This window comes from Macaca nemestrina, chromosome 1, assembly GCF_043159975.1.
Source record: "Macaca nemestrina isolate mMacNem1 chromosome 1, mMacNem.hap1, whole genome shotgun sequence".
NCBI classification, from domain to species: domain Eukaryota; kingdom Metazoa; phylum Chordata; class Mammalia; order Primates; family Cercopithecidae; genus Macaca; species Macaca nemestrina.
This window is the reverse complement of record NC_092125.1, coordinates 104,792,865-104,813,398: the sequence shown is the minus strand read 5'-3', so window position 1 is coordinate 104,813,398 and position 20,534 is coordinate 104,792,865. Positions and strand designations below refer to the sequence as shown.

The 20,534-nt window shown below is 50.5% G+C and overlaps 2 protein-coding genes across 3 annotated transcripts; one reads left to right on the top strand and one right to left on the bottom strand.

The window, feature by feature from the left end:
- Positions 1 to 294: 294 nt before the first annotated feature.
- On the bottom strand, positions 295 to 10,181 carry LOC105497981 (SHC adaptor protein 1). 2 transcript variants are annotated; one of them, XM_011769635.3, is made up of 12 exons: positions 8,270 to 10,181; positions 7,617 to 7,687; positions 7,010 to 7,073; positions 6,734 to 6,853; positions 6,443 to 6,496; positions 6,219 to 6,270; positions 5,913 to 6,039; positions 4,329 to 4,527; positions 4,172 to 4,241; positions 3,955 to 4,086; positions 3,554 to 3,792; positions 295 to 1,902 (listed from the first exon to the last, which is right to left on the bottom strand). In XM_011769635.3, exons 1-12 carry the CDS (start codon positions 8,762 to 8,764, stop codon positions 1,774 to 1,776), a joined length of 1,752 nt encoding a protein of 583 aa, XP_011767937.1. In that variant the 5' UTR covers positions 8,765 to 10,181; the 3' UTR covers positions 295 to 1,773. The 2 variants fall into 2 exon arrangements, with proteins under 2 accessions (XP_011767937.1, XP_011767936.1); XM_011769634.3 differs by having other exon boundaries at positions 3,955 to 4,089; positions 8,270 to 10,179.
- A 2,707-nt stretch (positions 10,182 to 12,888) lies between these two features.
- On the top strand, positions 12,889 to 17,137 carry LOC105497985 (CDC28 protein kinase regulatory subunit 1B). The gene is made up of 3 exons (XM_011769642.2): positions 12,889 to 13,028; positions 16,209 to 16,336; positions 16,951 to 17,137. Exons 1-3 carry the CDS (start codon positions 12,970 to 12,972, stop codon positions 17,001 to 17,003), a joined length of 240 nt encoding a protein of 79 aa, XP_011767944.1. The 5' UTR covers positions 12,889 to 12,969; the 3' UTR covers positions 17,004 to 17,137.
- Positions 17,138 to 20,534: the final 3,397 nt, after the last annotated feature.

Here is a 20,534-nt window from a genome sequence, read left to right as displayed (position 1 = left end):
CCGCGGAGGGGCGCGCGCGAGCCGAGGGCGCGCCTGGGAGGTCTAGGTAGTCCCGGGGGCCAGCTTTGCGGCGCCGGGGAGTCCCGGTTCTTGCCTGGACGCACCCGGAGCCAGCCCCCGCCCCCCGGACACAACATCTTCATGGGGACGGTGGCGCGACACGCCCCACTCTGCCGCGCCCAAACTCCGCAGACCCCCCAGCTTCCCTCGGCGGCCGCGACCTCCCGCCTCCCCGCTGTGCAGCTAAGGGCCCGCGGCGTACACAATAGGCTTCCCAGGATGAAGAGGCAGAGGTAGAAGAAATACGGACTTTAATGAAGAGTTTTCCCTTTGGTATAAGTGAGACCCGTGGAAACATCCAAACAACAGCAAAAGGAGTCCAGGATGAAAACGGTCAACTGTCCCTTATCCACAAGGCCAAAAGAGGGGCCCAGGCTGGGCCGGGCCTGTAGAAGGTACTCAGGAACTGCAGGTTTTGCGTTTCCCCTCCATGAAACTGACAGGCATTCGAGCTGACTTCTGCCTCTCAGTCTCGCGGTAAGAGACCCAAGTTTTTCTAGTCCTAGATGGAAATAAATTTCATCTGCCTCAGGTCTGGTATAAAAGGTGCGATCCCAGTTACCTCACAGGCCTGGGCGAGGAAAATGCCAACAGCTGTAAAAGGGCTTGGAAAAGTCAAAAAGGTGATGTATAAATGTAATAATTGATTACCATTTTGTGCTCGAGAATAAGCCATGGAAAACAAAATAGGAAAGTAAGTCTACAGCCCTAAAATATATGCATATAAAACTTTAAAAGAATGCAGTTCCAACTCTACAGATGGTATTTGGGGATTGTCTACTGCTTTAAGAGTCTCAATGCCCTTTTTCCCACCTCCACAAAATCCACCTGGGAGAGTGAGCTGTACAAGAGGCCCAAATTCAGTCACCCCTACCCCACCCTGCCAGAAAGGGAGGCAGGGCAGAGGCTCCAGGAAGGGCTACACTTTGGCTGTAGAGTACAATAGGCATGCAACATGGGAGGGCAGGCCTTATGAAATGTATATACAGACCCCTTGGGGTGAGGGGCCCCGGCCAGGAGGCACTGAGCAAGGGAGGGATCCATCTCCCCCCTGGCCGGGAGGGGGGCTCTGGGGCAATCTCTAAGGGTTGCATATCCCCAGGGAGAGGGGACAGCTGCCACTCCTGCCTCTGTTATCCCAACCCAAACCGGAAAGAGTGCTGAGCAAGAAGACAGGTCCCAGAAGCCAAGAAGGTGTTGGCATCCCTGTCATTGAACTCAGGGGCCCAAGAACTCTGCATAAAATATCATCAGACCTAAGAGATGGTCAAAGGCACAAAGTTTAAACATGGTGGGGTGGGGGTGTTGAGAAGGGTCTGGGATACCCTGAAGCCCAGAAGTGTGATTTGTTCCCCCTTGCCCAAAAGGGTGACTGTTCCACTGGGCCTGTCACCACAGGACATTTTCCATGACAACCACTCACTTTCTTGGGGAAGGGGCATCAGGTTGGCACAGGAAAGGCCCAGGTGAAGGGCCACTCTGTACATTAATACTTTGGTGATCAATGTTTGGGGAGAGGCAGGATTCTCCCCCAGGCTTCTGACTCAAACCCTCAAACCCTCACTCAGCTGGATATGAAACCCAGAGTCCACACTACTCCCAGCTCTGACACAAGGCCAAGCCCACAGAACACTCCCAAATGAGGTCCCAAGAGTTAGGGAATAGGGTGGAAGGGATTGGAGGGCATCTTCTGGAAGAGAGCTCTGGGGCAGATCACAGTTTCCGCTCCACAGGTTGCTGTAGACACAGTTCGCTGCCCGCAGAGATGATGGGCAAGTGATTGTCCATATGGTAGCTGATGAGGTGACTGACACTCTCAAAGCGGTGATCCTTAGTCCGAACCTGGGAGGGTGGGAAGGAAGAAGGTCAATTCAGGTGAAGAGTCAAATAAGACCTCAGCCTCCAAGGTGGAAGAGGGTAAAACAGACAAGAGGCTTGAAGAAGGAGAAAAAAATGGTAGGGGAGAGTGTGGCCTATGATCAGTCCTGATCATTGAGGTTTCTCTAGAAAGAGACAGTTGCAGGAATAGACAGGTCAGTGAAGTGGGAAAAGGCAAAGGTGACATCAGCCCTGAAAGAGTGAAGCTGAGAGCTATATACCCTTTTCTTGACATGGAAAAAGTTGGCATGTCTCAGAAGAGTATACTCAGTGCAAAAAAAGATGTGGAGGCTGGGCATGGTGGCTCATGCCTGCAATCCCAGCACTCTGGGAGGCTAAGGGAGGCGGATCACTTGAGCCCAGGAGTTCAAGAACAGCTTGAGCAACATGGCGAAACCCCATCTCAACAACAACAACAAAAATACAAAAATTAGCCGGGTGTGCCACCACACCCCAGCCTGGGTGACAAAGCAAAACCCTATCTCAAAAAAAAAAGAAAAGAAAAAGAGGAAAGGAGGCTGAGATTGCTGTAGCAAACAGACAAAAGTTTGTTTGTTTCTAGACAGGGTCTCTGTCACCCAGGCTAGAGTGCAATGGTGCAGTCATGGCCCACTGTAACCTCAAACTCCTGGGCTCAAGCAATCATCAGGCCTCAGCCTCCTGGGTAGGTAGGACTACAGGCATGTGTCACCATTCCTGACTAATTTTTTGTTTTTTTTTATTTTTCTAGAGATAAGGTCTTGCTATGTTGCCTAGGCTGGTCTAGAACTCCTGGCCTCAAGCAATCCTCCCACCTCAGCTTCCCAAAATCTTGCGATTACAGGCATGAGCCACCACACCTGGCTAAACAAGGAAAGTTTTGAAGAACAGTGAGGCAGTGCAGATAAGAGAAAGCACAGTGGTCTGACTCCTGAGTCTGAGGAGCTGGAGAAGCCCTTGGATCTTCTTACGAAAGGAAACTTGCAGTGTCTAGCCTTTAACCATGTGACATTGGGCCTCACAACCTCTTCGGGGTGGTTTCCTTATTTGTAAAAATGGGCACAGATGAGATGACTGCCTTCTAGCTCTGATAAGGCTTGGGGATTTGAGGACGGGCCAGGACTGTATTTGTTTTGTTTTGTTTTTTTAGACAATCTCACTCTGTCACCCAGGCTGGAGTGCAGTGGTGCGATCTCAGCTCATTGCAACCTCTGCCTCCTGGGTTCAAGCAATTCTCCTGCCTCAACCTCCTGAGTAGTTGGGACTACAGGTGCCCACCACCACACCCAGCTTATTTTTATATTTTTAGCAGAGATGGGGTTTCACCATATTGGTCAGGCTGGTCTCAAACTCCTGACCTCAGGTGATTCACCTGCCTCAGCTTCCCAAAGTGCTGGGATTACAGGTGTGGGCCACCACGCCCAGCCCTATAGTGCCAGGACTATAAAGAACACAGTTCAGGCTAAGGGATGAGCCCCTGGAGGAAGATGCCAGACACCCTAAAGAGCAAGAGAGGCCCACAGAGAGCTGCCTAGCGGGAATGTCTAGAAAGCAATGAGGGAAGGAACAGGGATACACTGTAGGGTACTGTACCTTCCTTTCTGCCACCCCTCACCCACACCTCTGCCACACTTACCACACCCTCAGGGTCCACCAGTAGCAGATGCTTGGGCTGCCCACTCTGCAAGCCAGTGAGCACATACTGGCCAGGTGTGGTCGTGCTCTCCCGCACCAGGAAGTCCCCGTTGAGCTGCAGCAGTGCCTCAGCCTCCCGCCGACTCAGCTTCCCATGGAACCAGGGCTCCCCTCGGAGCTGCTCGGCCATGGACACTGACTGGGGAGGTGGAGGCACCCGAAGAGCATCTTCAAAGGGCTCTGGAAGTGTAGACAGAGGGTGAGGGAAAGTAGCAGGCACAACACACACCCAAGACCCAGACTTCAGGGAAGGGAAGTCAGGAAGGAAAGAGCAGATAGGCAGGATAAGGGCCAGAACCAAGTAGAAAGGTGGAGATGCAGAGAGGAAAGACAAGCACTCACTCATATCAAACAGGTCACGGGGTGCACTGCCATTGACAGCAGGATTGGGGAGCCCAGCACCACCCACTGCTTGCCGGACCTTGTCTAGGTTCTGGACGTTGACATAGGAGGGATCGTCAAAGAGCTCTCTGCCTGCTGAGGAAAGAGAGGTTCTACAGTGATCCCCAGCCCTGCCTCCAACACTCCCTGGCTCTGTCCATCTCAGCTCCCTTCATACCTGGACAGGGTGGTGGAGGTGGCATCTGTTTTCGGACTTCTGGATCTCCCCCAACAGGCTGTCCTACAGGCTGCAGGGATAAAAATAAGGTGAGACCAGAAGCCCCAAACAACCACTCCCACCCTAGGCCCAGCCCACCTCCATCCAAGCAACTTACCAGTGTAGCTCCCAAGTGGCTAGGGGTCTGGGCACTGGGTGCAGTGGATCGAGCAGCCCCTGGAGCAGCTCCTTCCCGAAGCCTCATGTCTACCACCCCCCCCAGGGGGGGTTCCTTCCCCGGGAAGTCATTATAGTACTGATGGTCAGGTGGCTCTTCCTCCTCCTCATCCCACGCTGAGCCATCAAAGCCAGCCATCCTGAGGGACAGGACAGTGAAGGTGTAGCTGTAAATGTGTGGTGGGCAGGAGGAGGGGAGGAGGGAATAGAACAGCAGCCATCTATTGGGTATTTACTGTGGATTAGGCCTGAGGCTGAGTGTTTTATATACATAATCATTTCATTCTCCTGGCAACCCCATAAGGTAGGTATTGTTTCCTTCCCCAGTTTTACATATGAGGAAAATGAGGGTCAGAGGTGAAAAGATTTGCCCAAGGTCTCACAACTAAAAGGCGGCTAAGCTCAGATTTAAATTCAGGTTTGACTTTAAAGCTCGTCCCCCTTGGCCAGGTGCAATGGCTCACGCCTATAATCCCAACACTTTCAGAGGCCAAGGAGGGAGGGCTGTTTGAGCCTAGGAGTTCAAGACCAGCCAGGGCAACATAACAAGACCTTATCTCTACCAAAATAAAAATATTACTACTCAGCCACGTGTGGTGGCATGCACCTGTGGTCCCATCTACTCAGGAGGCTAAGGTGGGAGGATCACTCAAGCCCAGGGTATGAAGGCTACATTGAGCTGTGATTGCACCACTGAACTCCAGCCTGGGCTACAGAGCAAGGCTCTGTCTCAAAATAAGTAAGTAATGCTTTTGCTCTTGATCTCTGTGCTCTCTCCCAACAAGGAAGGGAAGCACTGGGGGGGGGGGGTGGGGTGTGTGTGTGTGTGTGTGTGTGTGTGTGTGCGCGCGTGTGTCAGCGTCAGCAGGGAGGCGCTCCAGCTCCAGAAGCACTATGGGGTGTGTGTGTGTGTGTGTGCGCGCGCGCGTGTGTGTGTGTCAGCGTCAGCAGGGAGGCGCTCCAGCTCCAGAAGCACTATGGGGTGTGTGTGTGTGTGTGTGTGTGTGTGTGTGTGTGTGCGCGCGCGCGTGTGTGTCAGCGTCAGCAGGGAGGCGCTCCAGCTCCAGATTTTACCTCTCCTAAATATTCAATCCCTACTGGCTCCACTGCTTATCCCTCAAGGCCTGAGGTGGGAAAGATTGTAATCTCAGGGAAAAGAGATATCCTCCCAAACCCAAAGTCTTGATGGCTTCTAGAGGCAGGAAAACACAGAATGCCAAGCAGAGAAATGAGCAAGAAAGAGGAATGGGAATAGAAAATCCCACCTAGCCAGAGAGAGATGTAACTTGGAGGCCCCGGACTACAGCTCCACCATGAGCAAACAAGAAAAGCTGGCCCTGCAGCAAGCAGGGCCTCAAAAGCCTTTCCTCCTGGGCCACAGGAAACAGAAGAATAGCAGGAAGTGGGAAGCAGAGGCACACAGGTTATTCCCTCCCTGAACCTCTCAGCTCAAGTGTGGGAAGAACAGCCCTCCTTTCCCAATCTTGGTCTCAAAAGCTGCTCCACACTCTCCCCACTTGCTCACCTGTCATGAGGGGTGACCAGTTTGGGTGGGTTCCTGAGGTATTGTTTGAAGCGCAACTCAAAGGCCTGGCCAATGGTGCTGATGACATCCTGGGCAAGCCCTTCGGGACACTCCAGAATGTGGCAGGCTGAGGGCACAGCAGAGGCTGTCAGTGAGTTGAGCCCACTGGGAGGAGGCACAGACAGGGGCCCTCATCTTCCTCGGCAGGAACCCCCACTTAGATCTACTTAGAGTGGGTACAAATGACCCCAGGTCCTACTCACCTCAAACAGCCAGACCCACCCAGTGCTCCCCACCATGCCTCACCTCTCTGATTCACAGGGTCTTTGGCAACGTAGGCGACATACTCGGCTGTGTCCTGGGGAGGAAGGTCAGAAAATTTTACAGTTCCACTTTACTCCTGACCCCTAAAACCCAGTCCTTTTCAGATATCCCCACAGTCCTAGCACCCCCACTTCTCTAATCAATGTCTTCCCAATCACTAGCCCCTTGCTCTTCTCCCACCACCTTTGCTCTGTTCCCCAACTCACCGGATCCCCGCCGGATGCAAATGAGATAGATTGCATGTGGTGGTTGGCGATGATCTGTGAATTAGGGGAGGGGATGGAGAAGGAAGGGAATGCCATGTGTCAGGCAGCCTCAGGGCCCAGAACCCTGGTGCCCCAGTCTCATTCTCTGGGTTCCTTATCCCATATCCTCATTTCCTCCTTCCCTACTGGTCTTCTGCTCTCAAGCCCTCTTCCTAGTTTTTGGCCTCCTAACTAGATCTCCCCTTAGCACCCCCATCGGTGTTTCTGGTCCACCTGCCCACCTCCACCAACCTGTTTGCAGTCTGCGGCCATGAGGTTGAGGCTGCTGGTGGAGACGGTGAGAGTGATTGGCATTCCAGCAAATTTCAGGTTACTCCTCCCCAGGATAGAGCTGAGCGGGCGGCTACAGGGCTAAGGTAGGGCCCAGGGTCTTAGAAGGTGAGGGTTCCCAGCACAGACAAACCATACTCTTGTCTCCTGGCCCTCTCCCCACATGCCCCACACTTGCCTCCTCACTGTCCCTCCACATTTCCCAGCAGCATCCCTATCCCCAAGGACCCCAAGTACCTTTCTCCTCCTTGTCGCCCCCTTAGCACCCGGCACAGCCTCACACACCAGACTGATGGCCTCCCTGGGGAAAGAGGGGTACTCAGACCCAGTGCCTGCCTGCCTGCCTCCCACTCAACTGGGGCTGCCACAGAGCTGGGGGAGGGGAAAGCCAGGCCAGACTCCCAGGGCACTCCAGGCTCTTTGTCGTGGTGGATTGAATTAAGGGCCTTTAATATTTGATGACACTGAGAGGCCGCTTCCTGGCTGATTGGGTTAGGGCCTCAATGGGTATAGCCCCACCCCCTTCCAGCTACCAAATGTCCCATTCCCTTCCCAAAGGCAGCAGCAACCTTCCATCTACCCCCATTTGCTACTCCAGCTCCACCTGCCAGCTGCTTCTGCTACCTTCCCCACAACTCCCAAGGCTGGACAGGTAAGGAGGATCCGGGCCAGAGGGGCCTCCTTTCAGTAAGAGGCAGAATCACTATCCCAGCTTTCTCTCAATCCCCTTTACTACCCAAAGATCAGCCCCAACCAGCAGCACCCAAGTGACCCACTCCCCTCCGCCCTTTCCCATGGCTTCACTAATCCCAGGACTCCCACAGTCCACTCCCTCCCCACTAACCTGGTAACCTGAGTCCGGGTGTTGAAGTCCAGGGCACGCATTGACTGAAGGACCTCCACACAGCCCATGTACTAAGGGGAGGGAGGAGAGGACAGCAGGTCAGCCGCTCCCTGACCCCAGTCCCTTCACAAAGGGCCCTAGGACTTTGCCCATATGGTCCCTAAGAGAAGTAAAGAGGAAGAAGTTCTGCCCTCTTCCCGTGTCTACATCCCACAACCAAGGTGAAAGACAACAGGGAATGAGCAGAGAAAGAAAAGGCAGGCTAGAAGGACCTCACGCACTGGGGAGAGAGTTTGGAGGGGACTGACAGGCACTGACTGGGATGGAGCAACAACTCCAGAAAGCGGGAGGAGAATGGAGGAAAGGATCAAGAAGTCACTCCTTCCAGCACTTATTAAGAGCTTCTGCCATGCTGGGCATTGTGCTAAGCATGGCAGGGTGGGGGTAGGGGAGTCAAAAGAAGGAAGGGGGCCCAGGCAGAGCTGGAAGGGAAAGGGCTACAGAATTGGGGAAGGGATGGGAAAGGTTTAGGAAATAGAACACTGAAACAGGGTTGTTGGGGAACAGCAGGAAAAAAGAATTCCAGCCAAGCTGGAGTGAGCAGAAGAACTGGAGGGGTCTGGGAGGCAATGGAAAGGAGGATGTTCACTCACCCGAACCAAGTAGGAAACCCCGGGTCCCATGACTTTGTCGTTGGGATGCAGCCAGCCCCGCGTGGGCTTATTGACAAAGCTCCCGTGGCGGGTCCACTCCTCGCCCCCCAGCTGGCCCCCTTCCACCCGAGTCCTGCGCCCGCCGCCTCCACTCAGCTTGTTCATGTCCTGGAGGAGGGGTAGGGGGCCTGAGTCTGGCATGGCTGCCCCTACAATCCCCTCCCCATCATCGGCTGCCCTTCCTGGCTCCCCCTTAGACCCTGGGCGCCCCCCAGCCGGGTTGGCCAGCCTCAGGTTGCTCATCCGGGGGAAGAAGGAGCACAGAGTAGTGGGACTATCGTCCCCAGGCAGAGGAGGCAGGATGGGCCCCAGGGATGAAGCTGATGGGGAAGGCAGCTCCTCCGGGGGGGTGGACCCTGAAGCCCCCTCCTCCAGCGATGACAGAGACTCATTCCGGAGTGGATTGTACTTGGGCTTGGGGGGCAGGAGATCCATAGCTGAGGTGAGAGAGGGGCTGCTGCCCGGCCTGGCCCCCCTGCCAGTTTGGGCAAGGGGGCCAGGCAGGGGGTATCCCCAGGCCCTTAGCCTGGTCGGACCTCTGTGGCCCAGGAGTCACAGAAGTCCTGGGGAGGGAGAGGGACAAGTGGCTTCCGCTCCCCAGCTCAGACCCAGACAGTTTCGGGCCCCATCCCCGCCCAACGTGGAGCCTCTTCTCTGGCTGAGAAGAGAACAGGCTGGACCCAGAGCTGCCTGGCTCCTCCCCAGGGGCGGAGAGCTAAAGGGAGAGACCAATCACGAGGACAGTGCTGACTCACAGGCTCAGAGGGGCTGAGCCCCCACCCCGCCCCAACCTCGGACTGGAGCAGAGGGTAGGGCTATCCAAGCTCCTCTCCCCTGCCCTACACAAACAACTAGTAATCTGGGGAGAAGGAAAGTGGGGGTGGGAGGGAAGCATGGAGGAGTTGGACGGAAAGAAAGGAGATAGGAGGTCTGGGTCACTCGAAACCGGACACAGGCAGGCCAAAGGGGGCAGGAAGCCAGGCTAGAGTAGAGGGGAATGAGGGAGGAAACAGAGGCAGCTGCGGGTGGAAAAGGGAGGAGATCTCAGAGCTCAGCATTTCCCTTCCTGTTCTGGTTGGACACTCGAATTCCCCACCCTCCAGCCCAGGCCACCCCCAACCACTACCCCATACAGTAAGCCTGGGCCATTAGCATCCTCTGCTACGACAGCTGTGGACTGGAGCTAGCGAAGTGGGGATGGGAAGGAAGTGGTCCCAATGGATGCAGAGCAGGGTCAAGAGGAGAAGCAAAGTTGGTGAAAAAAGGGGAATAAAGTCCAACCTGGATGGTACATCAGGAAGCTACCAGGCAAGAGGGGAACAAGAGGACATGCTGGTCACGGCTTGTTCTCTATGTATGCCATCTACCACACCAAGACCCATGGCTCATAGCCAAGCACTGTCCTCTCCCCTTTCCACAGGCCTTGTTAACACAGCACACTGTCAAGGGTGAGAATGAGGCAATCAGGTCCCCACTCCCACTCCAAACCACCCCAATTCATATCCCTCCTCTTACAGGACCCTAAGCCCCACCAAACAGCACAGTGTCCCTCACACCAGGGGAGGAGCCTGGCTGGAGGAGGTAGAAGAAACAGTTCTCCAAGAGAAGCAGAAACGACAGGCCAGGAAGGGACAGAGAGATCAGAAGACACATCTGTGTCAATAAGAACAGGAGAAAAAACAAGTAAGCACAGGAGAAAGGGGTGTCAGGAGAAGATGGGTTGAAGCTGGACACAGGGAACAGTCCCAAACTCATTCCTGCCACCCACGGCTTCCTGCCACTGCTCTTCTGGAGAATGCCATAGGCAAAGCTGGAAAGCGACCAAAAAACAAAAAACAAGTTAAAGATACATATTCCCGCCGGGTAAGGTGGCTCACACCTGTAATCCCAGCACTTTGGGAGGCCGAGGCGGGTGGATCACCTGAAGTCAGAAGATTGAGACCAGCCTGGTCAACATGGTGAAACCCCGTCTCTACTAAAACTACAAAAATTAGCTGGGCGTGGTGGTGAGCACCTGTAATCCCAGCTTGGGAGGCTGAGGCAGGAGAATCGCTTGAACCCAGGAGGTGGAGGTTGCAGTGAGCTGAGATCGTGCCATTGCACTCCAGCCTGGGTGACAAGAGCAAAACTCTGCCTCAAAAAAAAAAAAAAAAATACGTATTCACCCAAGCTCACCTTGGAATTACCCTTAGATTTACTTCAGAGGATTAAAATATAGATAGATAATTATCCTGATTAACAACATTAACACTTAAAGTGTGTTAGATACTGTGCTTAACTCTTAAATCTCCCCTTAGTGCTCATTCCAGAAGAGCCTTGTCACTCTGTCAGCCAATCCTGAGAAGGAATTTTATCACTTCTTTTCCAGCCAGCTCTCGGGCATAGAGAGAATGAGGAAAGGATTCCACTATAGCCTCACACCCCCAAAACACACAAACACACACTAGGATGTCCTCATCTGTTGAGATGATGTTCTGTGGGAGCCTGCAGTATCCAGGGCCAGGGAAAGACCAACGGGTGTGGGCGTTTGGAAGAAAAGAAAGAAGTATGACTGTTGAAATGTGCATGGGGAGAAAAGAGATTGCCTACTGGAAGTCAAGGTGATTGGGTGTAGGGAAAAAGCTGTATGTGGCTTCTCAGCCCAACTGGGAGGAGGGGAGAGGGGTGGGAAGTGGCAGGAAATGGCGAAAGCCTCAGGAATGTTTCCAGCAGGGAAGGCTGGGCAAACGGGGCCAGGAGGAATGCCCAGACAAGAACTATGGTTAGGGGGAGGGGAAGAGACAGAGAAGCAGCAACTGAACTGTCCCTTAAAAAAAAAAGAAAAAAATCAAACAACAAAAAGGGCACTATTATCTACCCCCACTCCAAACCACCGTTTTTCTGGTAGAAAACTTGCTCCTGTCACACCCACATGCCACACACCAACAAATCCATGGTCCTATCCACTTATGGATAGGCAGGCCTAGAGCTACTTCTGGGATGGAGTTGGTCCTGGGAAGGGAAGGCCAGGAGATGAGGCTGGGAGTCTGACAGCAAGTCTCTCTCCCTCTGGTGCCAAACCCTAAGTTCAGCCCCTTCAAATAGTTCTACCCTTGGAGGAGGTTAAGAAAGAGGAAAATGGGGCCGGGCGCGGTGGCTCACGCCTGTAATCCCAGCACTTAAGGAGGCTGAGACGGGTGGATCATCTGAGGTCAGGAGTTCGAGGCTAGCCTAGTCAACATGGTGAAACCCCCCTCTCTACTAAAAATACAAAAATTAGCCGGGCGTGGTGGCGGGCGCCTATAATCCCAGCTACTCGGGAGGCTGAGGCAGGAGAATCACTTGAACCCAGGAGGCGGAGGTTGTGGTGAGTCGAGATCGCACCATTGCACTCTAGCCTGGGCAACAAGAGCGAAACTCTGTCTCAAAAAAAACAAAAAGAAAGAAAGAAAAGAAAGAAAGGAAAACGGCTGCCTTTAATCTCACTCTTCACAGAGATAGGAACTTTGACTTCCCACCTGGGGGAGCACGAGAGTGCTCGGAAAACTGATCCCAAAGCCCAAAAAAAGACAAAGGACAGGAAAATATAAGCAGGTGGAGTTTCAGGGATTGACGACAAGGCTTTACAGCTGATGACCCAGGTCCCACAAAGCTCGTAAGGGGGCGTGGTCCGCCAGGACGCGAACTTCAGACTTCTATGCGGGGAGGCTTTCTGGACAGTCAGACACGGATTACGAACAGGGCGTGGCTTCGGAGGGGCGGAGCCCCGAAGAGGCGTGGCTCCAACAAATTCGAATCGTTCTTTGAGGAGCAGGGTTTTGCCCTTTTGGGAGATAGGCTTTTTGACAGGAGTTAGCAGAGGATCGTTGCTAGGAGGCGGAGTTTCGGAGAATGGAAGGAGTAACCAAGGGTTTCACGTAGTAGGGCTTGGAACGTGTCTGGGGGTGGGACTTCCAGGAAAACTGGGCGACAGGGTGGGGTCGGAGACAAAAAATAAAAATCAAGTCGGGGTTCGGGGGAGCCCCCAGAGGTTGGGAGGTGGGACTTCCGGGGAGAGGGGTCTCAGGGGCGGGACTTATAAATGAAGACCGGAAGTGGGGTCCCGGGAGAGGGGTTCCGGAGTGGAAGAGTGAGTCACCTAAGGAGAAAAAAGTCAAGACTCACCAGGGCCTCATGGAGTCTCCGCACCGCACCGCGGGCCGATTTGGTTCCGGATCACGCCACTGCCAGCTTAGGTTACCGCTCCAACTTTCTCCCCGGGCCCTGCCTCCCTGGAGAAACTTTATTACACTCACTTCCGGCCTCACTAACCCCTGACCCTCTACCTCAGGGTCCCTCCTTCACGCTTCCCACTTTCCCGAGTTAGCCAATGGCAGCGCGAAATCGTGCACAGAGGCAGTGGTGGCCAATAAGACGCCTACTTTCGACCCACGCTCGTTCTTGAGAAACGTAAGAACTGCCCTCCAATAAGGACCCAAGAGAAGTAAATCTAAGCCAATCGGAGGCTTGGAAGTACAGCTGTCCCGCCTTGAGCCAAACGGACCAATAGGAAGTGCGGGCGGCGTGTTTGAAAGCGAGGCCAAAGTGGGTGGGAGCGCGTGCTGCTGGGAGTTGCTTGGAGGTTGGCGGCGCGGGGCTGAAGGCTAGCAAACCGAGCGATCATGTCGCACAAACAGATTTACTATTCGGACAAATACGACGACGAGGAGTTTGAGTATCGGTTAGTGCTGGCGCGGGGGCAACAGCGAGGTCGTGAGCTTTGACCGCTGAGGAAACAAGCAATTAGTAACAGGAACTGAGGCGATAGAATTGGCGCATGCGTACGAGATGTGAACGGGCAAGGGTGTGATATTGGTGGAAGGCGTAAGGCGCATGCGCGGAGGTGGGAGCCTCTCATAAAACAATAAAGTGGTTGCGAATTTGGAGTCTGCCCTCAGTTGAGAGGAGGGAGTGGTGGGCGTGGTTAGAGTACTGACCACCCACACCCATGAGGGTTTCTGGATCATTCTCTGAACTTTATTGGGCAAACTTAACTTGCCTTGTAGAAACTGTTAGTTTTACAGTAATCCTGTGGAATCCAGTGGGAGAACGTAGCAAAAGCGGAGCTTGGAGTTTCCTCGCGTCCCTAATGCGAGAGTAGCGCTGAGAGAGTTGAATATTGCTTATTAACTCGTGAAAAAGACAAGGGGCATGGTTGTCTGGCTTGTGTTAGGAAAGGGACCGCTTGGGACTGAAATGGAATAAAACTGGCTAGGAGCATTGAGAAAATACTTAATATGGGTCTAATAGATGCCCTTTATCAAAGGAAACGGTTACGGAATACTTAACAGGTTTCAGGTGTTCTGCTAAAGTGCAAGGATAACACATGGTCTCTGCTGTTCACAAACTTAAAACTGTGAGTGATACCGACGGACACCAGAAAGGTGATAACACCCTTTGCTAGGAGCCATTACAGGGTGTGATGGGAGCACACGAGACTTGATAAGGAGAGGGAACTGGCGACCCGAAGGCTGCGGCTTCCTAGCTGTGCGCGGGTGTTGGGGTGGGGCTAGAAAGTCAGTCCCCTACTTTTGCTAACTCCAGGACCCCCCCGCCACCCCACCCTTCGAGAACCCCCGCCGCCACCGCCTTAGAGGCTGACTTCTTTCGGTCGGTCTTCTTCCCTGGGCTTGGTGTGGGGGCGGGGGAGTGTCCTAAAGGCCAATTCAGTGTGATGACTCTTTCACCACCATTGAAAACGAAACCAGTAGTAAACTAAATACGCGTGTTTTCATTTATATGTCGGAGATGAGAACACTGGGACAGAAAGAGGGGAACAATAGACGTTGGGGCCTACTTGAGGGAGAAGGGTGGGAGGAGGGAGAGGTTCAGGAAAAAAAAAACTGTCGGGTACTATGCTTAGTACCTGGGTCATAAAAGAATCTGTACACCAAACCCCCGAGTCAGGAGTTTACCCTATATAACAAACCTGCACACGTACCCTTGAACATGAAACTTAAAATGCTGAGAGGAAAAAAAAAGGAAGAGGGAAAGTTGGGGAAAGCTTCCTAGAGGACAGAGCCTGAGATGAGACTCTAAGAAAAAGGTATGTGGGAGAAAGCACCTCTTGACTGAAATTGTTTAGAAGACACTGGATAGCCATCTGCCAAGGGTGGGGATGATGGAATCCTGGCACTGGATACAGCATTCGGGTTTGATAAATTTCAAGTGCATAATTTAGATTGGGAATAAGGGAAGACACAGGACTCCAAAATGTTGGCATTATGCTAATCTACATTGTGATAATTAAGACCACTTCCTGGTTTGTTATCTTGTCTCCTCAGATGGAGAACATAAAATGAAAACTTGCTTTTCTTGTCTCTTCACCCAGCCTAGTTCAGGGCTTTAGGTCTTCAGAGAACTCGATGTGCATTGACACATATATAATCATCTTTATACCAAGACGACTCCAGATCCTCTTTGATATAATTAACTGTCTTTTCCTCAGCTGTTTTCCTCTACATCTGAACTAAACTAACTTAAAACTGTATGTGCTTATAAGAGATTTGCAGAGCTGGGAAGGAATCACCATTTCATCCCCTAGAAGATGAAACTTTTAACTTGGCAATGGCATTTTGGTTTAAGAGGGGTTTTTTGGTCTATGTATTGAAGCCAAATTTTGTGCCAGGGTGGTGTTAGGATGTGAGCTGTTTTCATATATTTGGACTAGAATTTTTTCTTTTAGGAGAATGGGGGGGGAACCACTGTTACTAGCACAGAGAGAGAACTTAGTACATTTTCACTGAGCATGATGAAGACTATCTGGATTAGTTTGAGTCACATCAGGGTAATAATTTCTTTGCCATGAAGGGAGACTTATCCTTGGTTAGAAAAGCACGGAATTTCCCAAAAAAAGTCTCAAGGTACATCCCTCCAGAATTAGGAAGATAAGATTCAGGATAGATTTTTTTTTTGTGTGTGTGGAAGAGACAAGGTCTTGCTTTATTGCCCAGACTGGAGTACGGTGGCTATTCACAGGCACAACCATTGTGCACTGCAGCCCTTTTGTCTTTTTTTTTTTTTCTCTTTTTTTTGAGACGGAATCTCACTCTATTGCCCAGATCTCAGCTCACTACAACCTCCGCCTCCTGGACTCAAGGGATTCTCTCCTGCCTCAGCCTCCCAAATAGCTGGGATTACAGGTACATGCCACCACACCCGGCTCTTTTTTTGTATTTTTAGTAGAGATGGGGTTTCACGTTGTTGGTCAGGCTGGTCTCAAACTCCTGACCTCAAGTGATCCACCCACCTCAGCCTCCCAAAATGCTGGGATTACAGGCATGAGCCACTGCCCCTGGCCTATTCTGTATTTTAATCAAAGATTTCAAACTTCATACTGTATCTTTGTCAAACTCCTGGGTTCAAATTACTCTCCTGCCTCAGCCTCCCGAGTAGCTGGGACTATAGGTATGTGCCACCATGCCTGGCTTAGATTTTAAAGGATATTTCATTTCATCCTTTGTGATGACTTGTCCACACAGTACTCCATAAAAGGCGTTTCCTCTCCACAGAATAACTTCTCTTCCTTCCTTCTAATTATTAACACTGTGTGCTCCGTGGGGCTCCCATTATATTGTAGGCAATCAACTAGAAGACTATAAGGTCCATGAAGGCAGAGAAAATGTGCCTGGAACTTAAGTGCTTATTCACTGGAATTATTCACTAATTTGTATTTTTCATACACTCTCAGAATTTATATAACATAGCCTGTATTTCTAGCTGCTGCTACCCCACAATAAAATTATATAAACTCTGACATCAGAAACTAGTTTTTCTTTCCTTTCTTGGCCTTGTAAACAGGCAGTTGTCTGAGACTATATCTGGTACTAACAAATTCCTCACTTCTCCGTTTCTGTTACAGACATGTCATGCTGCCCAAGGACATAGCCAAGCTGGTCCCTAAAACTCATTTGATGTCTGAATCTGAATGGAGGAATCTTGGCGTTCAGCAGAGTCAGGGATGGGTCCATTATATGATCCATGAACCAGGTCAGTGCACTGGCTAAAAACAACCATATAGAACTGCTACACTGAGAGAATGAAGGAATAAGATTGTATAACCCAAATAGGGAGATAGGAAATAGTTTACTGGTTTCTTCCCCCTCTAGTCATGGGGGATTTAAAAAAAAAAAAAACTAGTGACCAAAAATAAGATTAAAATATCTGGGAAGTTCAGAGACAACCTGTCACTAAAAAACCTCCTGTAATCTTCCATTCAATCAGAGGGTATTCTTTTTAAGGCCACATATAGCCTGGTCATAGTCCCTGCCTCATTCTCCATCAGAAAACATTCTTGGATGTATTCCAAATAAGCAAAGGAAAGTATATTTATTGATAAGGCACCAGACACCCAGCTGCCAGGCAAAACTTAATAAAGGACACCCTGGGGCTGTATAAACATAGCAAAAGAACTGATATTAACAATTCTGTACTTGGCAGACAGTCCAGACTTCTGGGTCTGCTTCTCAAGGCCATATGCTTAAGTCTTTATTTAGTTATAAAGATCTGAGTGGGTGATAGCTGGGGAGATGGTAGTGGAATACACTATAGGTTGTACATAGAATGGTGTGCGCTTGTCTCTTAGATTTCGCTCACTCTTTCAGAACCTCACATCTTGCTGTTCCGGCGCCCACTACCCAAGAAGCCAAAGAAATGAAGCTGGCAAGCTACTTTTCAGCCTCAAGCTTTACACAGCTGTCCTTACTTCCTAACATCTTTCTGATAATATTATTATGTTGCCTTCTTGTTTCTCACTTTGATATTTAAAAGATGTTCAATACACTGTTTGAATGTGCTGGTAACTGCTTTGCTTCTTGAGTAGAGCCACCACCACCATAGTCTAGCCAGATGAGTGCTCTGTGGACCCACAGCCTCAGCTGAGTGTGACCCCAGAAGCCACGATGTGCTCTGTATCCAGAACACACTTGGCAGATGGAGGAAGCATCTGAGTTTGAGACCATGGCTGTTAACAGAGATCATGTAAACTTGCTGTTTTTGTTTTTTTCCTGCCGGGTGTTGTATGTATGGTGACTTGTGGATTTATGTTTCAGTGTACTGGAAACTTTCCATTTTATTCAAGAAATCTGTTCATGTTAAAAGCCTTGATTAAAGAGGAAGTTTTTATAATCTAATGCTGTAATTGTAAGGGTTTTTTCCCCTCACTCAGGGTGAGCATCATCAATATCATGGTTCTAATTACATGCCCTTCAGTTTGATAATGAAGCTCAGCTCTTTGCTGATAATGAGGTTTATTTTAACATTCAGATAACTCGTTTTTAATCTACTTTAAGCAGACTTGCTGTCAAACATCTACTGAAACATATTTCACTCTAACTACTGGCCCGAGGTAGAGGTTATATAGGGACAACTTCATCTCATCCAAACAAATGAACTGCTTCCTACAGTCGGGGTGCTGCCTTTAACATAGTCCCAATATTTGAATGGCACACACGGGTAAAAGGATGCTTGTGTGTCCCAATTCCTAATAGGAATAATAGGCACACCTATGACCTATTCACTGTGCCCCTCGGTTGGGGGAGGTTTTCAGCTGTTCTTAACTTTGGTTGGGCATTGGAATCACCTGGGGAGCTTTACAAGTACTGATGCCTGCTTGAGTCATTCTTAAGGATTCTTAATTGGTCTGGAGTGTGGACTGGGGGCAAAGATTTCAGGCATCTTATGCAGGTAGGTAAAGAAGGAAGCTTTTAGAAAACAGGTGCAAAATGTAGCTGTTTAAGAAAACATTCCAGGCCGGGCGTGGTGGCTCATGCCTGTAATCTCAACACTTTGGGAAGCTAAGGAGGGCAGATCACTTGAGGTCAGGAGTTTGAAACCAGCCTGGCCAACATGGTGAAACCCCATCTCTACTAAAACTACAAAATTAGCCGGGCGTGGTGGCACATGCCTGTAATCCCAGCTACTCTGGAGGCTGAGTTAGGAGAATCACTTGAACCTGGGAGGCAGAGGTTGTAGTAAGCCAAGATCACGCCATTGCGCTTCAGCCTGGGCAACAAGAGTGAAACTCTGTCTTCAAGAAAAATAAAAATAAATTAGCCGGGCGTGGTGTGTGCCTGTAATCCCTGCTACTCAGGAGACTGAGGCGAGAGGATCGCTTGAACCCGAGAGGCAGAGGTGGCAGTAAGCCAAAATCACGCCACTGCACTCAGCCTGGGCGACAGAAGCTGTCTCAATTAAAAAAAGCATTCCACAGAATAATAACTTCCCCTTTAGTCTAACAAAGTAGTAGTACTAGTACTAAGTAAGGATATTAATCTCCCCCATTTTTTCTGTCTTCCATCCACTTATTCCTAAAATAGCAGGCATCAACATCGGGAAAACTCATTAGAAATGCAAATTATTGGGCTCCAACCTAGACCTAGTGAATCCTAAACCCAGGGTTGGGCACCGGGGCAATGTTTTAACACAAGCTCTCCGACTGATTCTGATGTACACTTACTTAAGCTTGAGAATCCACTGGGAAAATACTGGAACAGACTTGGTATTCTGTTTTGGGAGGGGATCAAATATCACCTGTATTACTAATAAAGATATTGGAACATGTGGTTTACTAGGCAAGTGGAATTCCTGTTTTGCCCCTTTTTTTTTTCAAAGAGCTGACTTTTTATAATTGAAAGAAATGAGGGCCAAGTACGGGGACTCACACCTGTAATCCCAACACTTTGAGAGGCCAAGGCAGGGAATCACTTGAGCCCAGGAGTTCAAGACCAGCCTATGCAACATGACCAAACCCCGTCTCTACTAAAAATACAAAAATTAGCCAGGCATGGTGGGGCGCCCCTGTGGGCCAGCTACTCTGGAGTCTGAGATGGGAGGATCTCTTGAGCCCAGGAGGTCAAGGCTGCAGTGAACGGTGCTTGTGTCACTGCACTCCAGCCTGAGCAACAGAGACTGATTCAAAAAAAAAAAAAGGGGGGGGGAGCTTATTACTTGAAAGAATGGTATAGACGTCTGATCACCTGAATCTACCATCCACAGTGTTTTGCGGTTGTGTGGCAAACCTTCACCTTTTTGAGGCTGTTCCTCGTCTGTAAAATTAGCATGATATGTATCTCACAGGGTTTTTTTTTTTTCTTTTTGATGGAGTCTCGCTGTCGCCCAGGCTGGACTGCAGTGACACAATCTCGGCTTACTGAAAGCTCCGCCTCCCAGGTTCACACCATTCTTCTGCCTCAGCCTCCCGAGTAGCTGGGACTACAGGCGCCCGCCACCGCGCGCGGCTAATTTTTTGTGTTTTTAGTAGAGACGGGGTTTCTCCATGTTGGTCAGGCTGGTCTCCAACTCCTGACCTCAGGTGATCTGCCCGCCTCGGCCTCCCAAAGTGCTGGGACAAGGTGTGGTTTAGCAGTCCTACAAAGAATGAATTTGGCCGGGCGCGGTGGCTCACGCCTGTAATTACAGCACTTTGGGCGGCCGAGGCGGGTGGATCACGAGATCAGGAGATCGAGATCATCCTGGCTATCACGCTGAAAACCCGTCTCTACTAAAAAAAAAAAAAAAATATATATATATATATATATATATATACACACACACACACACACACACACACACAAAATTAGCCGTGCGTGGTGGCGGGCGCCTGTAGTCCCAGCTACTCGGGAGGCTGAGGCAGGAAAATGGCATGAACCCGGGAGGCGGAGCTTGCAGTGAGCCGAGATCGCGCCACTGCACTCCAGCCTGGGTGACAGAGCGAGACTCCGCCTCAAAAATCAAAAAGAATGAATTCAGGCCTTTACCATTCAAAATGTAGTCCACAGAGCAGTGGGATCACCATCACATGGGAAATAGCTAAATGCAGATCTCAGGCCCCACCCAAACCTACTGAATCAATCTGCATATGAGAAGATCCCCAGATTATTACTGGAAAAAAGTTTAAGATGCACGTTTGGGCCAAAGGCAACTGAAATGGGGGTAAGCTCGGATGATGTGAGGATCCAGAGTAAACATGTAAGGCACTCCCTATTCGCTGCCTCGTTTGCACCTACAAGACCAGTAACTGGGAAAGGTGTCATTTGAACTAAGCACCATCTGGAGCAAGGTGGAGGAAGAGAGGGTTTTGGGACTCTTTCTTGTCAAAGAGGTTTAAGTAATTAGTTTTGTCTATTATACTAGAGATAAGTTAAGGTTCCACACACCAAAAGCTCACCTACTCCAGGGTCTTCATACC